General features: G+C 46.2%; 2 protein-coding genes across 2 annotated transcripts; both read left to right on the top strand.

Annotated features, from left to right (window-relative positions):
• Nucleotides 1-1,397: 1,397 nt before the first annotated feature.
• LOC135368436 (gastrin/cholecystokinin type B receptor-like) lies at nt 1,398-15,552 on the top strand. Its single transcript, XM_064601689.1, has 5 exons — nt 1,398-1,869; nt 11,617-11,822; nt 13,949-14,131; nt 14,198-14,299; nt 15,080-15,552. Exons 1-5 carry the CDS (start codon nt 1,509-1,511, stop codon nt 15,317-15,319), a joined length of 1,092 nt encoding a protein of 363 aa, XP_064457759.1. The 5' UTR covers nt 1,398-1,508; the 3' UTR covers nt 15,320-15,552.
• Nucleotides 15,553-17,015: 1,463 nt separating this feature from the next.
• Nucleotides 17,016-24,126, top strand: LOC135369438 (cytochrome P450 4V2-like; the record flags this gene model as incomplete). Its single annotated transcript, XM_064603027.1, has 10 exons — nt 17,016-17,078; nt 17,904-17,992; nt 18,090-18,280; nt 20,234-20,309; nt 20,408-20,534; nt 20,663-20,821; nt 22,030-22,197; nt 22,321-22,387; nt 22,493-22,672; nt 23,809-24,126. Coding segments are annotated over 10 exons (1,290 nt in total), but the record flags the coding sequence as incomplete, so codon positions are not given.
• Between the last annotated feature and the right edge of the window lie 953 nt (nt 24,127-25,079).

Genomic DNA, 25,079 nt, shown 5'->3' with positions numbered 1-25,079 from the left:
GACGAAAAGGAGGGAGAGTACCGAAGAGAAGATCCACTTTTCTGCATGCGGAAGGCTGAAGGTGTCCGTAGTGCCAAGGGCCTCTGCTTCCTCAAAATATTTCCTCGCCATTAGGATGTACAGCGTTGTTTCTTCGTCCAGGTCCTGGTAGCAACATTCAGTTGTGTTGCGTAGGTAGTCCCACGCGTCGCTCTCCTCAAGCTTGATGGCTTCAAGGAGCTGAGAGTAGAAATGATACACGAATCTCCAAAATATCATCCTTCTCGACGTCTTTTCGATTTCGAGCAGCGGCAGAGGAGCAGGAACAGCGAATGAACACGTATGGCCCACAAGTGGACGATCAAATGATTTACACCAAACCTCACCAACAGAATGCGCGATAATCAGGCTACAGTCCAGGTGGAACAAGAGTACGTTTCGGTTGACTTGCGCCTTATCAGACCCAAACACGTCAGATCGCTACACAAATAGGGCCGCTCGTCGAAAGCAGATTGGTCCTTACAGCTCTACCCAATAAATATAAATAATCTCCATTTTTTCTTTTACCAATCAATCAATGAACCAAGATGTGCCTGCACGAGAGTAGAGTGCGCATTCGCGTTGTATAATGGTATTATATCAATTTGGACACCACAGCATGTTTTTTACACGTTCTGGGGTGTAAAACGGATGTTTGCGTAAACAGATGTCCTTTTTATCTTTCCATTCTGTTATAGCTCAACTGAAAGGTAAACGTGTGCGTAATAACTAAAATAGTACAGTATTTGCAGAACACGCATAACAATGTTTTACGTGTAATGCACCCTCCAGAAATGGTGTTCTCCCTAAGATATGCTCTTTGAAATGTGCATATTTACAAAACACCTTTCTGTATGGTGTGCAACTTTCACCACGAGACAAGACGTGTTACGCCGAAAATGTGCAATAAAAATGACTATGTAGTTGCGACGCAGTGTCACACCGCAATTCGTCGAAACGTGACGTTGGGTATTAAACGCAAACCTATGTTGAGAAAACATTGGAAGTCCCTTTTGTTGCGTTTTTTAGAGAAGCAGAAGTAACTGTCGATACAAATGATATCCCCGTGCAATGTTTAAGTTTGCTCGCAAATTAATCTGCATGTCTGAATTCGGCATTTTTATGACATTCAACGATCCCGATGAGATACATGTACACTACTCTGTTCTTGCGCAGAACCCACAATTTGAATAAATAAAGCCGATTTTCTTTTCCCAGCAGAAAACGCTGCCATAAACCTCTGCGCAGAAACAACTATCAACGCGCTGAGTATGCTGAACAAAGTTCAATATGCGAGACACTATCTCGTCATCAGGGATAGAGACTAATACATATACACACTGACGTTACCGATACTCCAGAGTGCGACATCTGTTCGGGGGAGATTGAACCATCGGGGTGTAGGATGTATTTTGCTGCGATGCACAACAATGCTTCTTTGAGGTTTCTAATGTGGCACGTGGTACAGCAACGCAGCTTCGCGAACGATCATGGAGTCTGACGACAATGACCACAAAAACTATTACACAATGAATGGGTGGAATGCGACGGTGCTTTATAACTTCAGTGACTTTGAGCGCGTTTGGTACAAATTGTCCGGGCCGCCATTAGTGCTGCAGTGCCTTCCTTACGTCCCGGTCATACTCTTCGGCACGTTCGGCAACCTGGCCATTCTTTGCGTTGTTGCCGCAAACAGGGAGATGAGGAAGCGGACCAACTTCTTCATTTGTAACATGGCAGTGGCGGACCTGTTGACGACTGTCGTGTCATCGTGGCAAGTTCTGGTCACTAACGTCTACCAGTTTTACGTCCTCGGGGGGGTATTCTGCAGACTGGAGGGACTGTTTCAAGGTGAGTTATGCACCCCATGAAAATCTGTCGATGCTTGCAGAAGTGAACCTGTTTTAAAGTTAGAAAACATATGTTATTTGTTGTCTGGGAATTTAAAGCGGACAGTTTTAACTGTTGCACTTTATGTGCACCGTTTGCAGATTCTGGATAAAGTTGCTTTCAGTGAAACTTATAAGAATTGCACAAATGACGCGAGAAGGGGAATTAATGGCTTCGTTTTATACATTTTTATCCTAATCGTCCTGTACACCAATGCTTGCCCTCCATACTGCTTTGGTACGATCTCCCCTCACGTTCCATCCACCAGTTCTTCATGATAACGCGCCATAGTCGAAAATCATTCTAGAACGTGCGTTGGCCAAGAGCACCAAGGTCTGCCTTGGTGTCCCCAGAGCAGCGTCCAATGCAGCTGTTGTAGCCGAGTCCGGACAGTCCCGGCTTCTTATGCTACCGATGGTATACCGACATCTATACCGATGGTATAGAATCGCTGCGCCATTGCGTTCGACTAACAACGAAATTTCGTTCTCACCCGTTGCCAAGAGCTATCTCGAGACGAAGGTCTTCGAGGTTTCACCCACGCTATCGTGTCGTCGCGCTCCTACACCCCCAGGCGTAAGCCATTGACAGTGCACTACAGCCCTCCGTGGACTTTGAACCACCTCGGGTGTTCTCGAAAGTCCCGCCTCTTCTGGGAAGAAAGTTGGTGCCCTCAAGTGTTTCGATTCAACACACTCTTCAGGTAATGCACGGATGCGTCTACAAATGAATCAGGATCCACGTGTGCATATGTTGTCCCTGAGCTCTGCATGGAGGGTTACGCGCGATTGTCTCATCGCACATCGTTCACGGCCTCAGAGTTCTACAGAATCATCGTGGCGATGCAATTTATAGAGTGGCCTAAATGCAGGCTAGCTGGTGGCAGGCTGGCATGCAATTTATAGAGTCATATGAGACACCGGACTGCGAGCATTGCAAGCGCCGGGCTGAGGTGTTGAGTCACTCGTGCACGACGCCATTAAAAGAGCACTAAAGTGACCCCCAAAGTTTCTTTTGGTTTTTTTGTGTTTTTTTTTTCGGTGCAAAGTGTTCTCAAGCCAATAAAATGGGTTCCTGCGAAAGACCGATGAGCGTAGGTGACGTACAGAGCGAGCGCGAGGGCTCTGTTCCGCACACCTTTGAAAAATCTTTTCCTCGTGAAAAGAGCGCATCGCAGAACAAGAAGACGTCGTGACGTATGCTACTCCCCTCACGTGACCAGTGACGTTCAGCGGCACAGCTCAAGCATGTATATAAGCGGCGCGTGAGCTGCGAAGAAAAAACGAAGATCACTATCGTGTTGGTCGTCTGCGTCTGCTATCTTCGGCTGTTGTTTGTAAATTCGATTGCACAGGTACGACTTACCGCAGAGCAAAAGTATCTTGCATTATATTGTGACTCCTGGTGGACAGCTTGACAGACGAGGCAGGATTTCGAGCGATGTTAAATGTCGCCTCATTGCTCCTGTAAGGCTTACAGCGCGTGTGTAGCACAGGGGCACGACATCGTCCTTCGGTGGACCCTTATGACGCGGCGGATGCAGCGGCCTGGGGCGCGTTCCTGGCAGCGCGTGAGCACCGCAACATCGTAGCTCGTCCGTGCTTTTGCAATGAGCGGTGCTACGATCCTACGGTGTTCACGCGCTAGCAGGAACGCGCTCCTGGTCCGGTTCGGAAGATGTAATTCACCTCCCTCGGGCTCCCACTTAATGTTGCCAATTTTAACTAGAGTCTCAGCAGGGACACGTGGCGCAATGCTTCTGGAAGGTCGTCACGGATCAGCATAGACCAGGGCTTTTCGTTCGTAGTCCCAGCCTCGCTTCCTCGGTCCATAGAGACCCGAATCCACCGGTTCCGTCTGAATGTCCTCTAAAGTGGTCGCTTTTTATATATGATCGGAAAAACAGGCTCCCCAAAATGCTCCATGTGCAGTGTTGTGGAGGATGTCGAGCACATTTTAATGTCTCGCGTACGGTGCACCGAAGCTCGTCGCCTTCTACAGTCGGAGCTGGCAGAAGTGGACGGCCGTCGGCTTCGTGCTTCAAAAGCACTGGGGCCCTGACATCCCAGTGTCAGGCACCGGGCGTTCTCCGCCGTGGTGAAATTTTTCCGAGTCATTGATGCAGACAACATGTTTTGAAACTGCCGGTGTTTGTGGGTTTTGTCGATCAACTGTTTCTGTGTTTTGTGGCAACTCATGGGGTAACTTCGCCAATAATCCTGGCGGTTACCGTGGTACAGGGAGCATCCCAATGAAGACTACTGAGGGATGCTCGCATGTTTTCTGTGGTGGGCAGGGATTTCCCTGCAGGGATTTCCATAGCCACCCCCCCCCCCCCCCCGGAAGCCTGTTAGCCTCGTTCACAGCGCTCAGCTGGCTCAAGGGTCAAGAGTGCGTGTCCTGTATTCATACGCGCGTCGTCCTCATCACTTTTATATTTCGAAATCCCCAGTTGTTATTTGAAGAAATGTAATTGATAACAGTACAAACATTCGTGAGAAACGTCAAGCGTCCTGGAACAGCTGGTCGCACCAGTGCGACCTACGTTTCGATTGTTTTCTTTCTATTTCTATTCTATGCTATTAGAAAGAAACATCATAATAGCATGTTCCGCCGAAAAGAACTTCGTGTCGCCCATAAACTATCATAGGTGCTTTACCTTCCTAAGCCTAACCAGGATTTATTTTAACAGCGCTTATTATGAGGGCGTGTATTTTTAAGCGGTTTATTTCAGAAAATAGATTTTGAAGGGTGGAATTTTGAGCGTGGATTTTTTAATGTTTTATTTTAAACGATTTATTTCGGCGTACAGCCCTCTTAAAAGGGTACTACCGTCACGACACCTGCGGTCCGTGCATTATTTTAATGCACTCAATTAAGCTAACCTCACGATGATTTCACGGCAGTGCTCGAATATAGGGCAGAGAAGCCAACTTTACCGATGCGCGCCACTGCTTGAAAATCACCGCGTTACTTCCGTCTTACTCGTGGCAGGAACAACCAGACTTTTCTTCTGCAATCTAAATGGAGTCATTAGAGTACGGACGCTGCTATACCTGTACGTGTACGCTGCCATATGGCGACAGGAGTGGGTAAACAAATTCGCCGATAGCCGCTCCTGTTTGCATTCCGGGGAGATTAAGGGCGGTCACTGCGTAATAGAAAAAGTGCTACTCGCTCATGGCGCTAATTTCCGCGGCTGCTTGCTTCAAAATAGCCGACGCAAAAAACAACTCTGGAAGTATTCAGGCGGAATCCCCACGCCAGCAGCAAATAGCTTAGTTCCAAACGAGAATCCACTCAAGTATTGCTTCGCTACAGTGCGTCCGAGCTCTAACAGTGCACGCTATACCCCAAAGAGTTCCAGCGGATGCTTTTGGCTTCTTAGAGGAGCGCGCCGGTACGCATATATATCCGCATATCAGCATCCGCATATATCCGCATATCAGCGCGGCTTACGGGTAGAAATTAATGGAATCTGCTTAAATCCGTTACTGTTCTAGCAAAAGTATAATTGGTTACCGTTACAGATTACTCGACTCAAAATGTAATTGAGCAAAGTAACGCGTTACTCGGGCCGTTACTTTCAATTCAGTCAAAAATTTCCGCCCATGTGTGCTTCGAAAAAAAGAAAAGAAAAACCCCGACTCTCAAGTGATTGGGACAGGTGAAATAGCGCGAAAGACTGGCTCGTGAGAAGTAGCAATAATATTTTTTCCGCTTACTACAGTAGAATGGCCCAACAAAGGCACATGAAATTTGTCACAGAGCATTGTTATTTTGAGCCACTCTACATCAAAAGTAATTGATTACTCAAAATTGTAATCGAATTGCTTGAAAAGTTGCTAGTTCAAAAAAGTAATTGATTACAGGAAACGCAATTACTTGTAACGCGTTGCGTACAAGTGCGGCCGCAATATAAGAGGACGTAGTGGATTGAAAATGACCCACAAGTGCAATGGTTGCGGATGCGGGCATATACTCAATACCAGTTGCGGATCTTACATGCGCTGATGCCGTTCAGATTTAGTTCTTGAAACGCACGCTACGATCACCTATACCAAGTTGTGAATTCATGTTGAAGAAAGAGTCTGGCGAAACAAAACAAAACAAACACGAAAAGAAAAGAGAATTGGGCGGTACCCCGTTGCTTGTGCTTATACTACGTATTCTGTATACGTAAAATTGCTATCGTACCCACAGTTACCCAAAAGTATATAGCTTTGTACCATAACGTCGTATCATATACGTATCATGACGTCGGCCCGCCGGAAGGTGAATCTAAATTCACCAGATTTCAAGAAGTTACCTCAGCCCGCCGCAGCTCGCCATCGAGCTCACAGTATAGAATAATTCACACACCCCATTGGGCACATAACCAATTAGAATGCACCGATTGCTCCCTCAATCCTCCAATCAGAAGCCTTGCCGTCCGGTTCGCCGCTTGGCTTAGCAGGTCCCGGCTACCACTGAATTCTAGGCATACTAGCTTTCATGCACGCCGTACAGTTATTCCGTGATTCCAAAACAACTCCGAAAAAAAGTGTTGTAATGAACAGAAATTTATTTGATTCATCATACTGACCTGGCAGGCTGGCACACATACATGCACTGAGCGTACAGAGTTCAGTTACGCAACTCTTGCTGTCAGACTGCGACCAATTACAAACTTGCAAAGCGCACATACAGACGAAGCCTATTCCCAAGAACGAATTGGTGTCGCATGCTTGCGCACGATCTCATGATGAGCATGTCCTTTCCTTGCGTGCTGCAATACGTCAAACAGATTAGATTGGATTGGACTTGATATGAAAGAAAAATATGGAGATGTTAGTCAAACAGAAAGTGATGCTGCTTCATGAATGCTACTAGTATTTTCTTGTCACCGTGCTGCTAATCTGACGGTGTTCGAACGTTTTCCTCGAGCCGGAATTCACGACAACGCTCGAGTTTGAAATCCGATTGGCTGTGAAGCTGAGCGCATGTGGAGGACGTGGAGCACATCTCTGAGAAAATTATAACGAAACACGTCGCCGTCGTCTGCGATCGGAGTTGGCAGCGCTGGACAACAGCCCTTTCGGCGTCGTCAAAATTCTAGGGGCGTGGGATCCACAATTCAAGCAACGAGCGTTTCGCGCTCTAGTTCCATATTTCAAGGATAGTGAGGTGGACACCAAGTTCTAGAGCTCAGAGACCTCAGGAAAATATCATTGTAGTTCATCACGTCACCCGATATTCTCACTTTTTCTTTTCGTACACTCGTGCGACAGTAATTCCTCACCTTCGTTACCGTTTCTTTAATCTTACTTGTTTACATCTGAATTTTGAGCACTCAGCTTTAAGCGTCAAGGAGTAGACGGATCTACATGGAGTTCTGGAACAACCATCTCCCTATTTTTCTTCTCGTGGCAATTTCATCCATTCCATTCTAGTATTGAGGCACTTTCCAATTTTGCCAATGTTGTCCTTTTCACGAAAAAGTGGATTACAATCGACGACCCCTCGCCGGCACTCCACCAGCGATTCTGTACGATTGCACGCGTACCAACTACCCCGTTTCGACACTTTGAGCTTATAGTGCTTATCCTTAGTTCCCAACCTCCATCCGTTCAAAAATGTTAGTGTATTGAGCGGATACAGAAGAAGCTCTTGTATGACATTTACTTGTTAGTATTTGTTTCTGGGATTATCTTAGTTCGCTTGACGCTTCCCCGTACGCATTCTAAAGCTCTTTGTGCCAACTGGCTGCTGTGCCTATTCATGTGATTCATGATTCATTGGTTTCCTCCACGTACAACTCCGACTCGTCTGTATGTCTGTCTGACCTTGTCCAGCCACCTCCTATTGATTGCGTTTTGTTTTTCATTTTTGTTGATATTTGTATTGCGTTTGAAGTTCTCTTCACCCTTACCCTTTTCTCTTGTACCATGTGACTTCGTTTTTGATATATGCTTCACTACTTGTAACAGGTCCTCAAACCTGAAGAAGTGCAGCCTACTGCACGAAAGTCTTGTTTTTATGTATATAGTAAACAGTTGATGCTCTTAACCGTCTTTGTTATTTTTGTTATTTTTGATTTCGCTTGACGGGGTAAATATATGCTCACATTATCAGTGAAGAGCGCGGTGCGTGATTTTCTATTTTTGCGCACACTCATTCATGGTCTACAATGTACTGTGCTAGGCTTCTTGATTAGATCTGCTTCCATCTTACCTCTAGACTAACGTACCCTTTCTACCTCCCTGTCTGCTTTCTTCACATTCTGTTACACGCATACAGTACGTTTTTTTTTATGTATTCAGAGTTAGCGCCGCGAAGCAACTGTGGCTATGAGCGGCATACAGATGTGAACAGCTGGAGAGAGCCCAGCAGGAAGGGGACAGGGAGGTTAGTATGCGTCCTGGGTCGACTTCCTGGGGAACTGTGCCGACATTCGTCTGGAAAGTCTTCGGAAAACCCAGGGAAAACCTCAGACAGCACAGCCGGTGGCAGGATTCTAAACCACCAACCCCCAGTCTTCAGCATGACCTTGGCTACCACCAAATGGTGCATACAGTACGTGCTTAGTGTAACTGTCCTTGACACGTAGCACACATAGCAGAGCTCTCGTCATTTTCAGAGTTTTTTTTTCTCTCTCTCTCTCTCTCTCTCTACTAGACGTTGAGTAGCTTGTCCAGCGGTGAGCGGGCTCACATCTCCATTTTTTCCCCTCCTACCATCATCATCATCATCATCTCCATGACAGCAGTGTTGACACCCTTGACACCTTTTAAGTGAGGCGTGCGAAGCATTTAGGTTGAACAAACTGGTGATGAGTAGCATTTCATCTTCAACGTGTGTATAACATTCCATTTCATGTTTATGTCGCGTTACGACTTCGTGCGCCCAGAAGGATATTTCCGTCGGTGCTCGCTTTCAAATAAATAAATAACATACTATAACCGTGCGCCTAAATGAGCCAGAGGTTTCATCACAGCAAAGTCTTCAGAATTAAACGCAACGTTGTGCGTCGTTAACTAGAGATGGCAGCACTCTTGCAAACGCCTTGTCAAGGATATCCTATATTTTCCTGAATGGCGGTTCCAAGAACGCTCCTTTAACCTTGCGTGACGTCCATGACAACTGGGCATGGTTCATTACCGCCGCTAAGAAATGCTCTTCCGGCCACGAAAGGATACATCTTCTCGATTTCTCCTCCATTCTTGAATGCGTTATTGAAACGCTTTCAAGAAATGGAGCAGCAGACCCCTCATGGGTGTCACTCAGCTCCAATGTTTGTAAATAAACAGGTATTCTCTCTCTCTTTCTCTCAATCTCTCTCTATCTCGCACGTGTGCGGGCAGTCGGACGACCTCGCGACACTGAACTATGCAGATAAATGGATCGTTCACTCATTCGCTGGTCTACCACCGGCATGGCCGAAAGGGTTAAGGCGTCCCGCTCGTTGGTGGTAGCCAAGGTCGTGCTGAACACTGAGGAGGTGGTGGGTTCGAATCCTGCCACCGGCTGTGCTGTCTTTCTCCGGGTTTTTCGAAGACTTTCCAGACGAATGTCGGCACAGTTCCCCCTGAAGTCGGCCCAGGACGCATTACTAACCCCCCTGCACCCCACTCCTTCCTGCTGTCCTCTCTCCATCTGTCCGCATCGTTACGTCACTCATAGCCACACTTGCTTCGCGGCGCTAATCGCTGGATCAAATAATAGAGTGCGTGTCCGCTCACTGATCGCACGGTTGCGGGTTTGAACCCGCGCGGTAGAACGGCACCAGCTTAGTGGCGGTGTACCTCGAAATAAAGTGGTCGGAATCCCCGTCGCAAAATAAACTACCGTAAATAAATGTTATCTGACTATAAAATGCGCCGTCGCGCGCGGGAAAATGCCAACGGCGAACTGAGACTAGCCTTGACATAAAAATGCAAACACCGAACTTGCACTAACCTAATAATAAACTAATCAACATGCCGCGCTCCGTAGTGTCCGCCCTGCTAAGCCTAACGGCTGTTAAAATGTGGCTTTCGTTCGCTACTACGCCTTGGATAGACATCCAAAACACGTGAATTTTGCGTGGTTAAATACTGATGTCGTGTTTTTAAAACGCGGCATATCATCGTGTGAAAGCAATAGAGCATTCTCCTCGATTTTCCTTGTTTCGAGAAACATGAATTTCGAGATCGGGGATTTCGCGACTGGGAATATCGAGGTCCTCCCCTTAGCGGTGTGCAAGCGGCTCAGACACGCCGTTCTCCGTGAGGGTCACTAACACGCACGTAAAAGAACCGTATCAGGTGGACAGAAAACTTATCCACAGGCAGACCACTGTGGCGTCGCTCAGGTTCATAACTGTTTCGCGATGTAAAGCAACGAATAGACCTCTACCCGAGAAACGTCATAATGACGAAAGATGAAAGTCACTGAAAAGGTTAGCCAGCTGTAGGGATCGAACCCACATCTTCTGGATTGCCGGTCCAGGGCTCTACCAATTGGTGTTAGCTTAGCTCAATTGGTAGAGCCCTGGACCGGCAATCCAGAAGATGTGGGTTCGATCCCTACAGCTGGCTAACCTTTTCAGTGACTTTCATCTTTCATCGTTGATTTCTTAGGCAATTTGAGGCTTTGTTTGTATCTGTCCCTTCTATGTTGTTCCAGCCTCAGAACATCAGTTTATCTCTTGGTCATCATGACGTTTGTATACAGACTGAAACAGAAACAAATCCGAAGGGGAGGGCTGGGTTCCACGAATGGGCACTTGTTGGCTGCCTCCTATTGAAAGAAAAGTAGGACCGAAGGTCGCTGCCCTTTCAATGACCATCGTAATCCCCTCCACACCATGGCGCTTTCGGGCGCGACCTTGTTCGCCTCTAGCTTCAAGCGTAATTCAACTCTACCAAATTGGTGGCGCTGTCGAACACTATGACATAATTATGTGGACACCGAATATGTTGACCCGTGGTGACAGGAGGGCATTCTTGTCGGATGACACAACCAATGGCGGCGCAACAATATTGCCTGTACATTACAGACAGGTCCTTGTTGCACGCCGTAGATCCAACTTTGTCGTTTTCCCTCCTAGGCCGTTTGCCCCGCTGTCTCTCCTCCCTTCTGCATCGACTTCGCCTCAATGTGGCTTTCACCCCGCAGTTCAGACACAGACTAGGCTATGCTTCAACCAGATCGTGCTCCAACTGTGGCATGGTGTGTATTGGCATCGAGGCGGAGGTGCATTCTCTTGCCGGTTCACACGACGTGAAGTTCGACGAGACGTTGAACTGTTCGTGAAAGTGACGTGCTACTCACGGACTTTCCACTAGTCAAGTATTTTTAAGGTGCGGTCGTTAGGGAGGAACAAATATTGCGTGAAAGAATTCCGTTTGGCTTTTCTGCTGTGTATTTTCATCTGTGTCATGGGTCATTGAAGCTGAAAGGGAAACAGAATGGTGGCACCCGCGTGTGTGATATCTCATTTGCGCGTGTGTGTATGCCTCATCTTTTTTTATCGTCATCCAACTCATATATTAACCCACACGCACTGAGGTATGGTACCGCAATTGTTGAGGTGAATCACCTCATCCCACCGCCATTCATGTAGTAGTAGTTGTTGTTCAATTAACGTTTTCCATAGGAGCTGTCTTATGTACCGGTGATGCATCGGCATCCCTGACAAAACCGGTACAATCCTTTTCATGATCATATAATGACTAACTCTTTCAGGAACATTCCTGTTTGCCAGCGTGCTCTCGTTGATGGTGATATCGTTGGACCGTTTGCTCGCTGTGGCGAGGCCCTTTAGCAGAAGATTGAGTCGAACTTCAGCTGTAACCGTCATCGGCATCATCTGGGTAGTGGCCGTCGCCCTTGCATCTCCGCTCGTCTTTACTCGGAGACACTATCGCAGAATATGGGCAGATTTGGTTGAGGTAAGATTGCCTGACCATTCCCTTCCATAATACGTGTTGTACGTGATCGTCCATGAGAAGGGATTCCCCACCGATACATGTTAATTCGGAAGACTCTTTGATTGCGCTGCTGAACACGACTTGTCCAATATTAGAGCACTCTAATATATATATATATATATATATATATATGTCTACCGCACCCAATCAATAGATAAGACTCTGAGTCACGCACGCCGTCATTACAGAGTTTTAGTACATCGTACGCTACAGACTTAGCGTACGTAAGAGATACCGTTGGTGGTTCTGCGCACTGCGCGAAGCTCTCTTTCTGTTATGGGCGCGCGCAGAGACATCAACGCTATGCCTTACGTACGCAAAGACGATAGTGTACGATGTACTAAAGCTCTCTGTTGGTTCCGGTAGGTATGGTAACTTAACGGTAACGTTACCAACGGTATACAAAAACTCGCCATTGGAAATAACGGATACAAGTCGTCTTTGCCCTAATTACGAACCAGTGTTGTACTTAACGCCGTTCAAAAGTAACGCCGTCACCGCAATCGATACATTTTTTTTCGGTATCCATGTGCAGATCGCGTTACCTTTCTAAATCGATATCGGAAAAGTATTGCCGTTTACATTTTTGTGCTTTTGTAGTGCCCCCGTTTTTTCGTCGCCTGTCATAATTCTTACTTTTTTATTCAGTCTTCAAAAAAGTGAACGCAGCAGTGATTCTCTCTATAGTGATTCAGCAGAACGTCTGTAGTGCCTTTGAACACACGCTCGCAAGAAAGCGCGTTAAGGTGATGGAACGAAACCCAAACCAAAGTGTCTAAATCGTATAATATGTATTCCGCTTTTTTATTGCAAAACTATCTTCTCCCATTTAACTGAGTATTACCGGAAAAGATGTGTTCCTGTAAGCGAGATTTCGATGTTCCAGGTTAAGTACGACTCCTTCGCATTTCCAGCAAAAGTATGGCGTTACTTTTTTTTAAGTAATGGTAGCAGTACTCCGTTACCTTAAAAAGTAGTAGTAGAACTAGTACTACTACTCCTAGAACTAGTACTCAGTACTACTAGTAGTAGTACTGAGTAGAAAATACTGAAGACGTTTTTTTTTTTTTTTGTAGAGTACAAAATACTCCTTCGAAAAAGTAACTAGTAAGATACTAAATACCGAAACAAGTATTTAAAATACACTATTTTAAATACAATACTTTAAATACGTACGTTTCTGCAAATTAACTACGGACTTGGCGCACGGTGACCGTCATAGAGTTAATTATAGGACGTAGTTGTCTGTGCGCCATTAAGACTCGAATCATCAGAATCAGCATCATATTACCCACGGAATCTTCATGATATAGCACCAGTAGCTCTGGCACCACTCGTTTTTTTTTTCTTTTTTACCAATCAATCAACTTTGGCACAGGACGCTCGTGACGCGCATTTTACGCCATCATACGTCATCAACAATAGGTACTATTAACAAGCCACCGCTAAATACATGACAGACTTACCTGAACGCTGCAATTGAAGTACACAGTCATTGTCTTTTTATTTTTATTTTTATTTTTTAAATTGATTTTGTGCTCGTGTCACTGAAAGTAAAAGCATAGTTGCGAACAAGCTAGTGTAGATTCAAATAAGGTAACATATCCTTGAGACTTACTGAAGAGCTGACACTAATGCGCTCTCTGTTCTCCCTCGGTTACAAGCAAACATTATTAATCGATACGTTAGTCGATTAATCGATTAACGTAAATCGATATTTTGAGCGACGTATATGCTTCAAAGTTGCGCAGCAAACAACATTCGCAATAATAAAATAAGAAAAGAAAGTAAGCGGTTCAATACGAAACCCGAGAGAGACATCATACCCATGCTCCCTCTTTCGTGTTTTTTGTTTTGTTTTGCAATAAACCTATATTCCCCCCCCCCCATGCTAATGCTGCCATTTCATTTTTCCTTTCATCATTCAGTCACTCATGTCAAAGAAAATCAAAAACAACAATAGTTCCTCAACAGACACAGAAAGGCAAACCGCTGCCGCCATCAACAAGTTAAAAGCGTTAAACAACTGATCTCATATTACACGTTTATTTGTTCACGACATTATCTTTTTCTTTCTTTCTTTGCAGACATGGTGCACTGAAGTAAGCACAGCCATCAGGGTGTACTGGATAGTTTTGCTTGTACCCCTTTTTTACGCTCCACTGGTGGTCATAATAGTTGCGTACTCGATGATATTGTTCAAAATGGACAAATTCGAAAAGATGGTAGCCAACAAGGAACAACCTTCCAAGACCCAAAACAGACGAAAGGTACGTAAGCGATCGAACCTTTTTTGTGTTGAGTTACCGAATCTAACGAATGAACACATATCACAGGTTGTGCGCATGTTCTTCGTCTATCTCATCAACTACTTCTGCTGCTGGTTGCCGTTCCAGGTACTCCTTGTGTACAGGTACCTACGAGGAGGACACACCGAGGTCAGTGTACTGGGTACTTTGTGCTGATACTAGTAAATACCTCTCAAAAGTAAAAGTACTTTCAGCACAAAACCTAGCTCCACCGCAAATTCACCCGATCGTCTTGCATTCTTGAAGAACAAGAGAAAGCTCTATACAATATAGGGCACCCAAGACATAGGGAGCAGTGTTCTGCGCATAGCGCTAAACACTAGTGTTTGGCCTCCGCGCAGGCTCAGTGACGGTCTCTTATACCTTTGGGCAGGGCCAGTGTTAGGGGTGTGCGAGGCCTGAGGCAAAGGCACATCGCGGGGCCTGTTTCACACGATTAAGTACATACTTGATATTTAAGTAATCCCTGGTTGAGGGCTTCGTGCGCGGGGCCTATGCAAGCGCGGGGCTTAAGGCGGTCGCCTTACTAGCCCCCCCCCCTAATCGCCGGCCCTGCCTTTGGGACCCAAAGCGCTCGGGTACATGTTCGGAAATACTATGGCACCCTAAAAACTGTATTGCACACGCTCTGTGCAAACCACTGCCCCAAATAACTTAGCTATCGCTTCTTGTTTTAGAACAGAGCGATCGTACGCTTCCCATTTTCAACCAATCAAAAAAAAAAAAAAAGAACGGTATCATTGTCTATGGTGATTGGATCTGTTCTGAGTTCTGTCTGGTGAAGTCCAGTGTTTAAAGGGGGAGTAAAAGAGATACTAAAAAGTCTCAGAAGAAAGAAAAAAAAAACTCGATTTTCACAAGGGTGGCGTTCCTAATGTCATTTCTCTCTCTCTCTCTCCCCCTTCAAAGCTTCCTCCCTGGTTCCCCGATTACTCCTTCGCCGCGCATGTGATGGTGTTCGCCAACAGCGCCATCAACCCCATTATCTACGGCGTCTGCAACCAGAACTTCAAGAGCGCCTTCAAGGACGTCCTGGTGCGCGTGTCGACGCGGTGGCACGCAGCTTACCCATCTTCCATGGAACACCTGAGGCTCTTTTCTGTCCTCAGGAGCAACAAAACTGCACCGGCAATCCCTGAAGCTCCTTAGAGGATTTAAGTGACGGCGAGAGACAATGAAACCATTGTTGATGCAAAGCCGAGATGACGTCGGCGGCCAGACGACGGTGTTTGACGAACGCCAAGCTCGTGAATGTACGGCAGTGCTTACAGAATTCATTAATAAAACAAGAAGGCTCTTTCTTTCGACAACGCGACGTACAATAGCGAAGTACTGTGCAGTGGTGGAAAAAGGCGACGCAGCCTCTTAAGGGTAGCAGTTAAAAAGAAAAAATAATAATTACGTCACGAGCCTTCACGTGGGCATTGTGAAAGTGTCAGACTTTGTGCATACATGGGCAGCCTGTGTCATCGTTGGACAGCACGCTTGTCGGTGACGTAGGATTCTCTCTTGCTGCTCGTTCGCTTTCGCTGATGGACTCTCTCCAAAAAACAGCACACTCTCAAAGTAGAGCTTCACTGCACAAAATCAGCGCTCCAAATCAACCGGCATTCAGAATATCGTTTTGTGGCAGATATGTTGAAAACAGGAAGTCTACGCCATTTTGTATAAATGTGGATGCATGTTTTGCTGACACAAAAAGGCGTACACTTACGATTTTCAACCAATCAGGAAAGAGAACCAGATCATTCTCAATGAAAGTCGGTTCTTCGGAGCGCGTGCAGTGAAGTTCTGTCTGTCTGTCTGTTTGTCTGTGTGCGTGTGCGCGTGCGTGTGTGTGTGTGAGTGAGTATGTGTGAGTGTGTGTGCGTGTGCGTGTGTGGACATTTTAAGTGGACTCCACATAAAGTCACATATTATCACATATGCATCGTGCACTCGGCGCACTCTTAGGACAGGAAGCCATTAGAGATCCACGTCATTCTTCTTAATTGATTGGCAATTCCCTAACTTCGTTGGCATCCAGTAGTGACATTGGGCGCGTTGATCATCAGCCAATGATTAAGACTTCACACTGACTCCTAGCCAAGCTTCACACACCGCTCCTGACAGCACTCACTTGCCCGGATAATGTGACTCTGCAACGCCACGAAAATGCACGTCAAGTGTCTTGCGACATGTTCTGCAGAACCCTGTCTCAATTTTATGATGTATGCCTAGCAGTACGAGGAAGCTCCGTGCAATGCTTAGATTTCCAAATCACCGCTGCACAGAAAGGACGCATATCACAGCTGTCTGCTTGTCTTCAGAATGAAACCGCTAGATAAACGGGGTAAACGGGTGAGTAAATAAAGAACCCGTTCCTTGTTTGGGACATGATGCACTCCCATTCCATGGGAGAACCGAAAGCCAGCAGTGGCTTCAAACGAGGTGCACAGGTGCAGTCAACATGTACTCCATTTGGCTCCTGCGCTATGTGGCGCCAAAATTTTTCATCTTGGTTGTCCTCTTGGTCCTGCTGAGACGGCTATTGTATTCATGGGCAAGACAGTACCGTGCTTACAGACTGCTCCGGAACGTACCAGGACCAGATGATTCCTTCAGAGTGCTTACCGGGATACGGTTCTTTTGTCACTCCTTGTCCCTGAACCCCAGGAGGATAGGAGGGACAGTGGGTGAGTGTAACCTTAAGCATGGTTCTACCATTCGCCTCGGATTCGCATAATCCTTAACTAGGTGTTGTAAATAAGCCAGAAGAGCCGCTGAAGTGTAATGGCATATGCTGTGCATGTCAGAATTCTTTCAGTGGATAAGAGGTCTGTACGAAATACACAAAAAGGAAGGCATCTTCAAAGTCTACGCCGGGTGGAAACCAGTGGTGTTTCTCACAACACCAGAAGCAGCGGAAGTAAGAAAAGTTATCAATGACTATGCATGGCAATAGCCTCCTATGTACAGGTCCCGACAAAAGTTTACGGAACACTGAAGTGGTGTATATGTATAGTCGTCTGAGCGACACGGTTGCTGCAAACAGGAGCAGGTAGACTTACAAACAGGTGACCGGGTACTCGACGCACCTCTCAGTAAGGGTGCCCACTAACGTTCGCCGCTAGGGTGGCGCTGAGATCAAGAAATACGTCGCTTTGGTGTTCCGTAAACTTTTGTCCGGATCTGTACTACATGCCTGCCCAATGATTCCGAAACACACAGACGTCGGTCGTCCAGAATAGTGGCGCTAGTTTCCTAGGTTGGTGATAGCTACCTCGATGCGGTATCAGCCGTATTGGTCATGACGACGTCCTCCTACGCACAGATTGCAGATTACAACCCGTGGCGTCTGACAGGCGGAGAAATGACATGACACCCAAAAGAGATTGTACCAACGCTAACTGGCACGGCGTCTTTCCACAACCACTGGCTTATCGAGCGACGACAGAGCCTGCGCAGCGCGCGCCCATCCAGGACGCTTGTCTCCGCAAAGCACTGTAGACTAAAGCATGCACCGAGCATGCGGCAGCGTACACTTACGGGGTAGGCAAAGGTTGTCACTGCTCTGACTGTCCGTGTTTCCGACCCTAGGAAACTGGCACCCCCCATACGGTCGCGTGAACGGCCGCTTTTGCCTCATTGGGCAGGCATGTAGTATACAGGAGACTATGGCATGGCATTCCATCGTCCATGTCGCGAACAACAATCAAGTAGAGCAGTGAGCAAATTGCTACTTTTTTTTTAGTGTCTCCTCGGTAGTAGCAAGAATCTGAAGAAGTCTGTTGTATACGACAATCTGCACCCTTGGTTAGGTGCCGATGGTCTATTGACTAGGTTGGTTATTTTCACTGAGCGGTATCTCCCTGCATCTTAACTGCCTGTGTCTAACTGCACCTCCCTAATGAATACTTTTCTCTGACGACTTTTTCAGTCACGGCGGCACGTGGAGAGTTCATAGAAAGTTGCTAACACCTGCGTTCCACTTTCGAGTGCTCGATAACTTTTTGCCAACTATGAACGAACAAGCAGACGTGCTCATCAGGAAGCTGGAAACGTTTACCGCTTCAGAGAAGATAAACTTGTTTCCCCTCGCATCAAAGTGTGCGCTGGACGTCATTTGCGGTAGGTGAACACATCTACGATGTTTCAGTGCACCTCGTCGGGGCCAATGGTACAGAACAAGTGAACGGCTGGTGAACCCAGTAACGGGCACTGAACAGCGCATGTAGAGCCGGCGGGTAACAGCTGGCGGGACACAGCGACATACGTTATGGAAGTAGGTCAGTTGTCTGCGCAGTTCCCCAGTTTCCCTCTTTCCTCTATTGCCTGTGGAGCAACCTCATTGGTCCATCCTTTACCCCCTCCCCTGAGCGGAAATAAACTGTCCTAGCGTATCGATACCAATAGAGCAGGACAACCTCGCCTTTCGCTTCACGAGTTCCCTCTACCTGCTAGTTAGCATGCCGTTCAAATTAATGTCACGCAATGATAATGTTTTCGCTCAGTGAAAAAAATACATGAAATCGCTCAGCTAGGGTGACACAACTGTTGGGACACCACGGACACGTGTTACAGTGTGTTTTGTGCCGTAATGGCACCGAGGATTCAGTCTTGATCTCGCACACAACGGGGTGAGATCGTTAGTTTTCAAGCTAACGTTCAAAACGTGACACGACGACATATAGGCCATTTTAGTGGGTCGTAGCTCTTTTAGGAAGCCACGCCTTCGACACAAGCGAAGCGGCACCGATTAAGCAGCCCCCCCGTGGACGACAGAGAAGAGATACGAGATAGCTGACATGATGGATATGAGTGTCATCCTATCGCGTAGCAGACCGCGCGCTAACAGTAGCCATCAAAATGCTTTTCCGGATTGGGTTGAAATGGATATGAAAGAAAAATATGGAGAGGTTAGTCCCGAGGGTAAAAGCTTTTCTACTGCGACGAAACCTAGAGCTTCTATACGATGGGAGGCGTATCACCATCTTTATTATTATTATTATTATTATTATTATTTCTCGCTAAGCATAACGAGAGGAAACCAGGCGCAAAGGCAGAAGGCTGTGACTTTGCATCCAGTTTTGGCACGTTGCGATAGACGTACGAAAATACTTGTACATACCACGAACTACTAGATCATAACGACCATGACATAGGCAACCCTTCTCAGCGCCGCACTTGGAAGCGAGCGGTGGCGCTGTTCATCGGCCCGGTTATTGCTTCCTCAAATCTTACAATACTCTGTACTTCGGCTTGCCTTAGTAGTTTTGTACAAGCGGCGGATGTCCCACGGAAGATGTTTTATTCTAAAGTTGATTATCATCATCATTCTACGCGTTTTCATATGAGCTGTTGCTGTCGTCTGCTATACGGTATAGTCGTACGTCCGCTTCTGCGCGTTCAAAATTCAAATTTCCGTTGTCCAATCATGACGCAGATCTCGCGGGCCAATGAGTAGCGCCCCTAGCGGATCGTGCGGATGGGCTTCTCATAAGGGTTGTCGATTATGACGTGGTCGTTATAACCAGTAGGTCATGGTACATACACATACAAACAAAAAGTAATCGTCCTTATGTTGTTGTGAAACTCAAAGACGTTCTTAATGGTGTGAAATGTGATCCAATCGTTGGATCTGCTAGGACCTAATATTGGGTTGAAATACCCTCACTCTTCGTGCCTGCTCGCCTGCTTACTCGGCATCTCCGACCATAGCGTCTCTCCGTTGCGCTCTATCCTAACTGATACCCAATCACGTCAATGGTGGCCGGAGAAAATGTAGGGCAAATACACACCATAGAACACAAAACACCGAGATGCAAAATCATGGCGCCCGGCCACATCATCATACAACTCTGTGTAGCGATGCTGTAATCGATCTCGTGACACACTTCCAATCCCGCTGTATTTTCTTTGGGGAGCGCTTGCAAATGTCATGTTTGCATTCACCGTATACTCTGACCAGTCTTCCAGTCGCTTAGTCCGCGTAAGAGATGCATGCAGCAGTTCTCTAGGCATTACATTGATTAAAGTTATGGTTCAAAGATTACATTTGGAAACGCCTCCACTTTTCTTCAGAAACAGCAATGGGCGTCAAAGTCCATGCACAAGCAACAGCTGAAGGTGTTCCTGGTTATGCAAGAGACATAGAAGTGTACGTAATCACTCACCATACGATATCATCAACTCGATTACATCCTGATCGAGTGAGACCCTTATTTCCTCACAGCTTAATGGCTTTCTTCTTAACAGTGCCACACGCCTGTTCATCAAACGATGCCTCCGACCATGGGCGTGGATGGACATGGTATATCAACTAACGAAAGATGGAGTCACGTCTTCGAAACTTATGAGGCGGCTACACGACTTTACAAACTCCGTAAGAACGCTCTTTTCGGAGAACTCGGAAGATAACTTGAGCCGGAAAGGGTTACAACTGTACCTCTGGTCATTACTAACCATTTCGTTTGAATAAGTTGACGTATAAAGGTGGTGTTGTCAAACTAGGTAGTCGAAAGAAAAATGAGGAATATGGAAGACTGTTCTCCACGCACCGGAAAAGGAGGAGTGCGCCTGGCCTTTTTGGACCTCCTTACCAGTCACCACAGAAAGGGTGCGTTGTCCATTGAAGATGTAAGGCAAGAAGTTGACACCTTTATGTTTGCCGTGAGTTTGTATACTTCTCCTTGGTGTTAATGTATGCAGGAATACACTGCAAAACGGCATTCTTTGATTTCTACATTTGCAACATTGTATGTATACGAAGGTTCATGGGAGAATTATCATTAGCACAGCGGTTGTATACGTATGTAATAACGAGATGCTATAAAGTAGCAAGTGTCATATTATGAAGTGAAAAACTAGGCACCGCCAGTAAGTTGAATTTCAACATGTAGATACACGTATATGGCGTTCATATAAGTTTTATTATTTTTGTTTCGCATGAGTGCGGACACAACGACGCCGAAGATCACCGTATTGCAATGTACCGCTTAATGTGTTATCACAGTACTTATTGACTGCATACCATGCACCGTGAGAAGAACACTTTTGAAACGTAAGGCTGCAGTGAACGAATGCTATTTGCCACCTCGACTTCAGTCTATCGTCTTTCAGTGGTGAAATACAGGCGCAAAAATGGCTGCCAGTCACGCCGTTCTCAGGATGACCACCCTTAAGAGCATCACCTCACTGGAAGCAGCGATGCGGAAGATTCTAGTGGGGACTCACGATAAAATAAGCTACAAGAATAGAATGATTTTGAGTTGCAAGCGTCGGTAAAAGGATATATTGGTTTTCTTTCTCTAACGTTGATTGATCGATTGCAGTGTTTCTCCCCTTCAGCAAGGTCGAATAGCATGCAGCAAATTTGAAATGAACGTACTACAGAACACTAACCATAACTAAAAATAACCTGTTGTAAAACGGTATGAGATGTATGGTACTGTGCACCTATATGCGCGTGCCAGCTTACATTATTTATGACACACACACACATAAATTGGATGATGATGAGGTGGGTCATTCACATTACTTATCAATTGTTAATCTTGTGTGCGCTTTCGATCTCATGACTTGATCATTTGTTTCGACTGGGCGTTGAAGTTGTTTCACCGCTTAATAATCAAACCGTGATATACGAACTGAATTCGACCTTACTTCGGAGTAAAACGACAATTCCTACTACAATATTTGCGCGGGCAGGTGTGTTTGCGCACGGTTGAACCACTGAAGCCGCACTCACATTTTTGTTCAAATCTCTTCGGCCTGTTCGAGTCCATGGAGAAAGTGCAACACAGCCAATACTGCACCGTCTCCATGAAATAAGCTACGCTTAGACAGCCTTATACAATCTGCTCGCCTTTCTATCACAGGGCCATGACACTGCAGCCCAAACATTCACGTGGGCAATCTACGCCTTGGGATTACACCCAGAAATTGAAAGGAGAGTTCACGATGAAATAGACACTGTAGTAGGGGACGATGAGCACATAACCACAGCCCACCTGAAGCAGATGCAACTCCTAGACTGCGTGCTCAAGGTGTGGGCCCATTGTTGTTCTTTTCTTTTGGTCTCCTAGCTGTAACAACCGATAGAACTCACTAGTCAATACACAGCAGAGCAAAAGGAATGCGTTTTACAATTCATTAACGTATGCTTGCAGGAAACGATGCGAGTTTTCACGATCGTTCCATGGGTCGGTAGGTACATATCGAAAGACACCGTCGTGGGTAAGCCATATGCCGACAATTACATACTTACCCAATCAAGAGCACTACGCCCTCTCAAGGAAACCTCACTCAATTTCGTTTCCTTCCTTTCACGGTGTTTTACAGGAAAGTACGTAGTGCCAAAGGGTTCGACGTGTCACGTCTATATCTACGGTATTCACCACAGTGCGGATCATTACCCTAACCCTGACCAGTTTGACCCGGACAGGTTCCTGCCAGAAAGTTGCAGCAAGCGTCATCCCTTCGCATTCCTACCGTTTTCGGCTGGACCCAGAAACTGCATCGGTGAGTAATTCCTCGAATACAAGCGGAACAATAACACATTCGTTTAGTTCGCATTAATCGTCAGTTCTTTAAAGTGTGGACCCCTACCGCAGTCGTAAAGAAGAATCCCTTCTCCACTGCCTACGACTCAATGTTGCCCGTACACCCTCACTTCTATTCAAAATGGGCCGGCTAAATTCACCAAACTGCAATGTCTGTAGGAAGGAAGTTGCCTCAGGACAGAAGCGGACTTCTGTCCTGAGGCAACTCCCTTCCTACATCTCTACCGGTTCGCTGGATTGCTACCCATGTGCAATGTGTGTGGCGTGGATGCTGAAATCCCACACCACCTCCTACACGGTCAGCAGCACCTTCACCACAGCAACACCCTCCGTTGCCGTCTGCTCCAGACTGGCTGTAACGACTTTTCCTTGGCCGCTCTCCTTGGCCCGTCCTGCTCTCAAACCAATGGGCTGTCACTGCCGCTCTCTTCAGTATTCTCCGAATCTCAGGAATCATGAACTGCATGTGACCGTTGTTCTAGTGTCTCTTTTCTTCTTTCTTTCTTTCCTTTTTCCTTTCTTCTCTTCTTTTTCTTTTCCGTTTTTTTTTCTTTTCCCTTTAGCTTTTTCTGGAATAGCAAGCCAGCTCTTTGCAAGGCTAACCTTTCCTTTCTTTTTTTATAATAAACATGTACCCACCTACAAACCAAGAACGCGCAATAATAATATGAAGCAACAGTAAAATATAAGATAAGTTGATAAGTAAACTTTAAAAAATATGGAGAAATTGAATTCGGCAGAGCGGTAAAATATGTATTGATCGTTGCCAAAAAGGTATCTCTGCAGGTTAAGAGGTCGCAACACTCTTCGATAGCCTATTCCAATCTAAAGTCATCTTGGAGGGTGATGAGCGCTTGAATAAGTGAATAAGACCTGAATAAGTGATGCACTAGCGCTTTTGAATGTTTCAGTACTAGCTGCTGTGAACGTTGGCTGGCCATTATAGTGCATAGGGAATGCCCGCAGGCCCGTCCGTCCGTCTGTCTGTCTGTGCGTGCGTGTGTGCGTATGAGAGAGAAAGAGAGATACATGGCTCCAGGCGATGAAACTCCCATTTCATCGCCTCAAAATAAAGTTGTTGTTGTTGTCCTTCAGGTCAAAAATTTGCACTCATGGAAGTGAAAGTGCTGCTGGCGAAGTTCCTTCGGCATTTTGAAGTTGAGAGTTGCGAGCACCCAGACAAGCTCCTCTTTTATGGCGACCTGCTGCTACGCTCAAAAAAGGCAATCAAAGTGAAGATAACGAAAAGACCCAACGTGAGATAATGGCACCGGCGAGGACCACATCAGTGCATTGCCCAAGGCTACCGCAAGGCATTCCCGAAGAATGCCGACTTATACGGAACTCGTTCAGTCTGCAACAAACAAGGCTATTGTTGTGGTTCCCTTGCATTTCGCGTGCATAACTTATTTCTTTGCAGGTCTACTAAGTCGTGTCATTAGTCCGTATCTGTTATACCACGTGGATAAAAATGGTTTCGATGTACATTTTGGTCTCGCTAACGCCTACAGTCAAAGTGTGGTCTTGGTTAAGACAGAAGTCTTCGTGGCTGTTTCGTGTTCGAAGTGCATACAATACATACAATACAACAATACAATACGAAGGGTACGGCGGAACTTCACTTCGTAAGTTACTTCAGTCACACTGTGTATTCGCGAAGACTAAGAGCTTCGACAGCGCATGGGATATTGTCACGACCTACTAGTATACTAGTAGGTAGTGAATATGGTAGCAATGTATAGCCGTGCTCACCTTTTCTCTAGAAAACGGTCACGTGGTATAATCAACACTGTCTCGTCGAACGATGTTTCATGAAATCATGCATCGGGTACACATACAAGCACGTAAAATATAATATAAAAGCCAGCTCCTGTTGATTTTTTTCTCTTGCTTTTTTTCTTCAGAAGTAGGATATTGTATGCCTGTATCATCGGCACATCATAAGTGTGGTACATTTTGCTTCACGACAGAGATGTCATCAGTTTCACCCGTTTCCCCGAAATTCCGCTACTGCATGTAGGAATGGGACACATTACCCTCCTACCGCTCCCAAGTACGCAATATTACGGACGACGACGACGACGACGACGACGATGGCGATGATGATGATGACGATGATAATGACGACGATGACGATGATGACGATGTCGATGATGATAGGAGAAAAAAATGGAGATGTCACTGCGGTACAAGTAACTCCAGGTCTAGTAAAGAAAAAAAAAAGTCGAAAAAGACGATGACTGAGCGCTGTACACCCTGACGGTGAATCGCAGGCCATTCGCCCAGCACTTTCACGACGTCAAAGGGTCGGCTATGAAGACGGTCCAGGGATCTCTGAAGTCGCAAACGTGCATTTCGAAACCGCG

This window comes from Ornithodoros turicata, chromosome 9 (genome assembly GCF_037126465.1).
Source record: "Ornithodoros turicata isolate Travis chromosome 9, ASM3712646v1, whole genome shotgun sequence".
NCBI lineage: Eukaryota > Metazoa > Arthropoda > Arachnida > Ixodida > Argasidae > Ornithodoros > Ornithodoros turicata.
The sequence above is the reverse complement of the archived record's forward strand: the minus strand, read 5'-3'. Positions and strand labels throughout refer to the sequence as shown.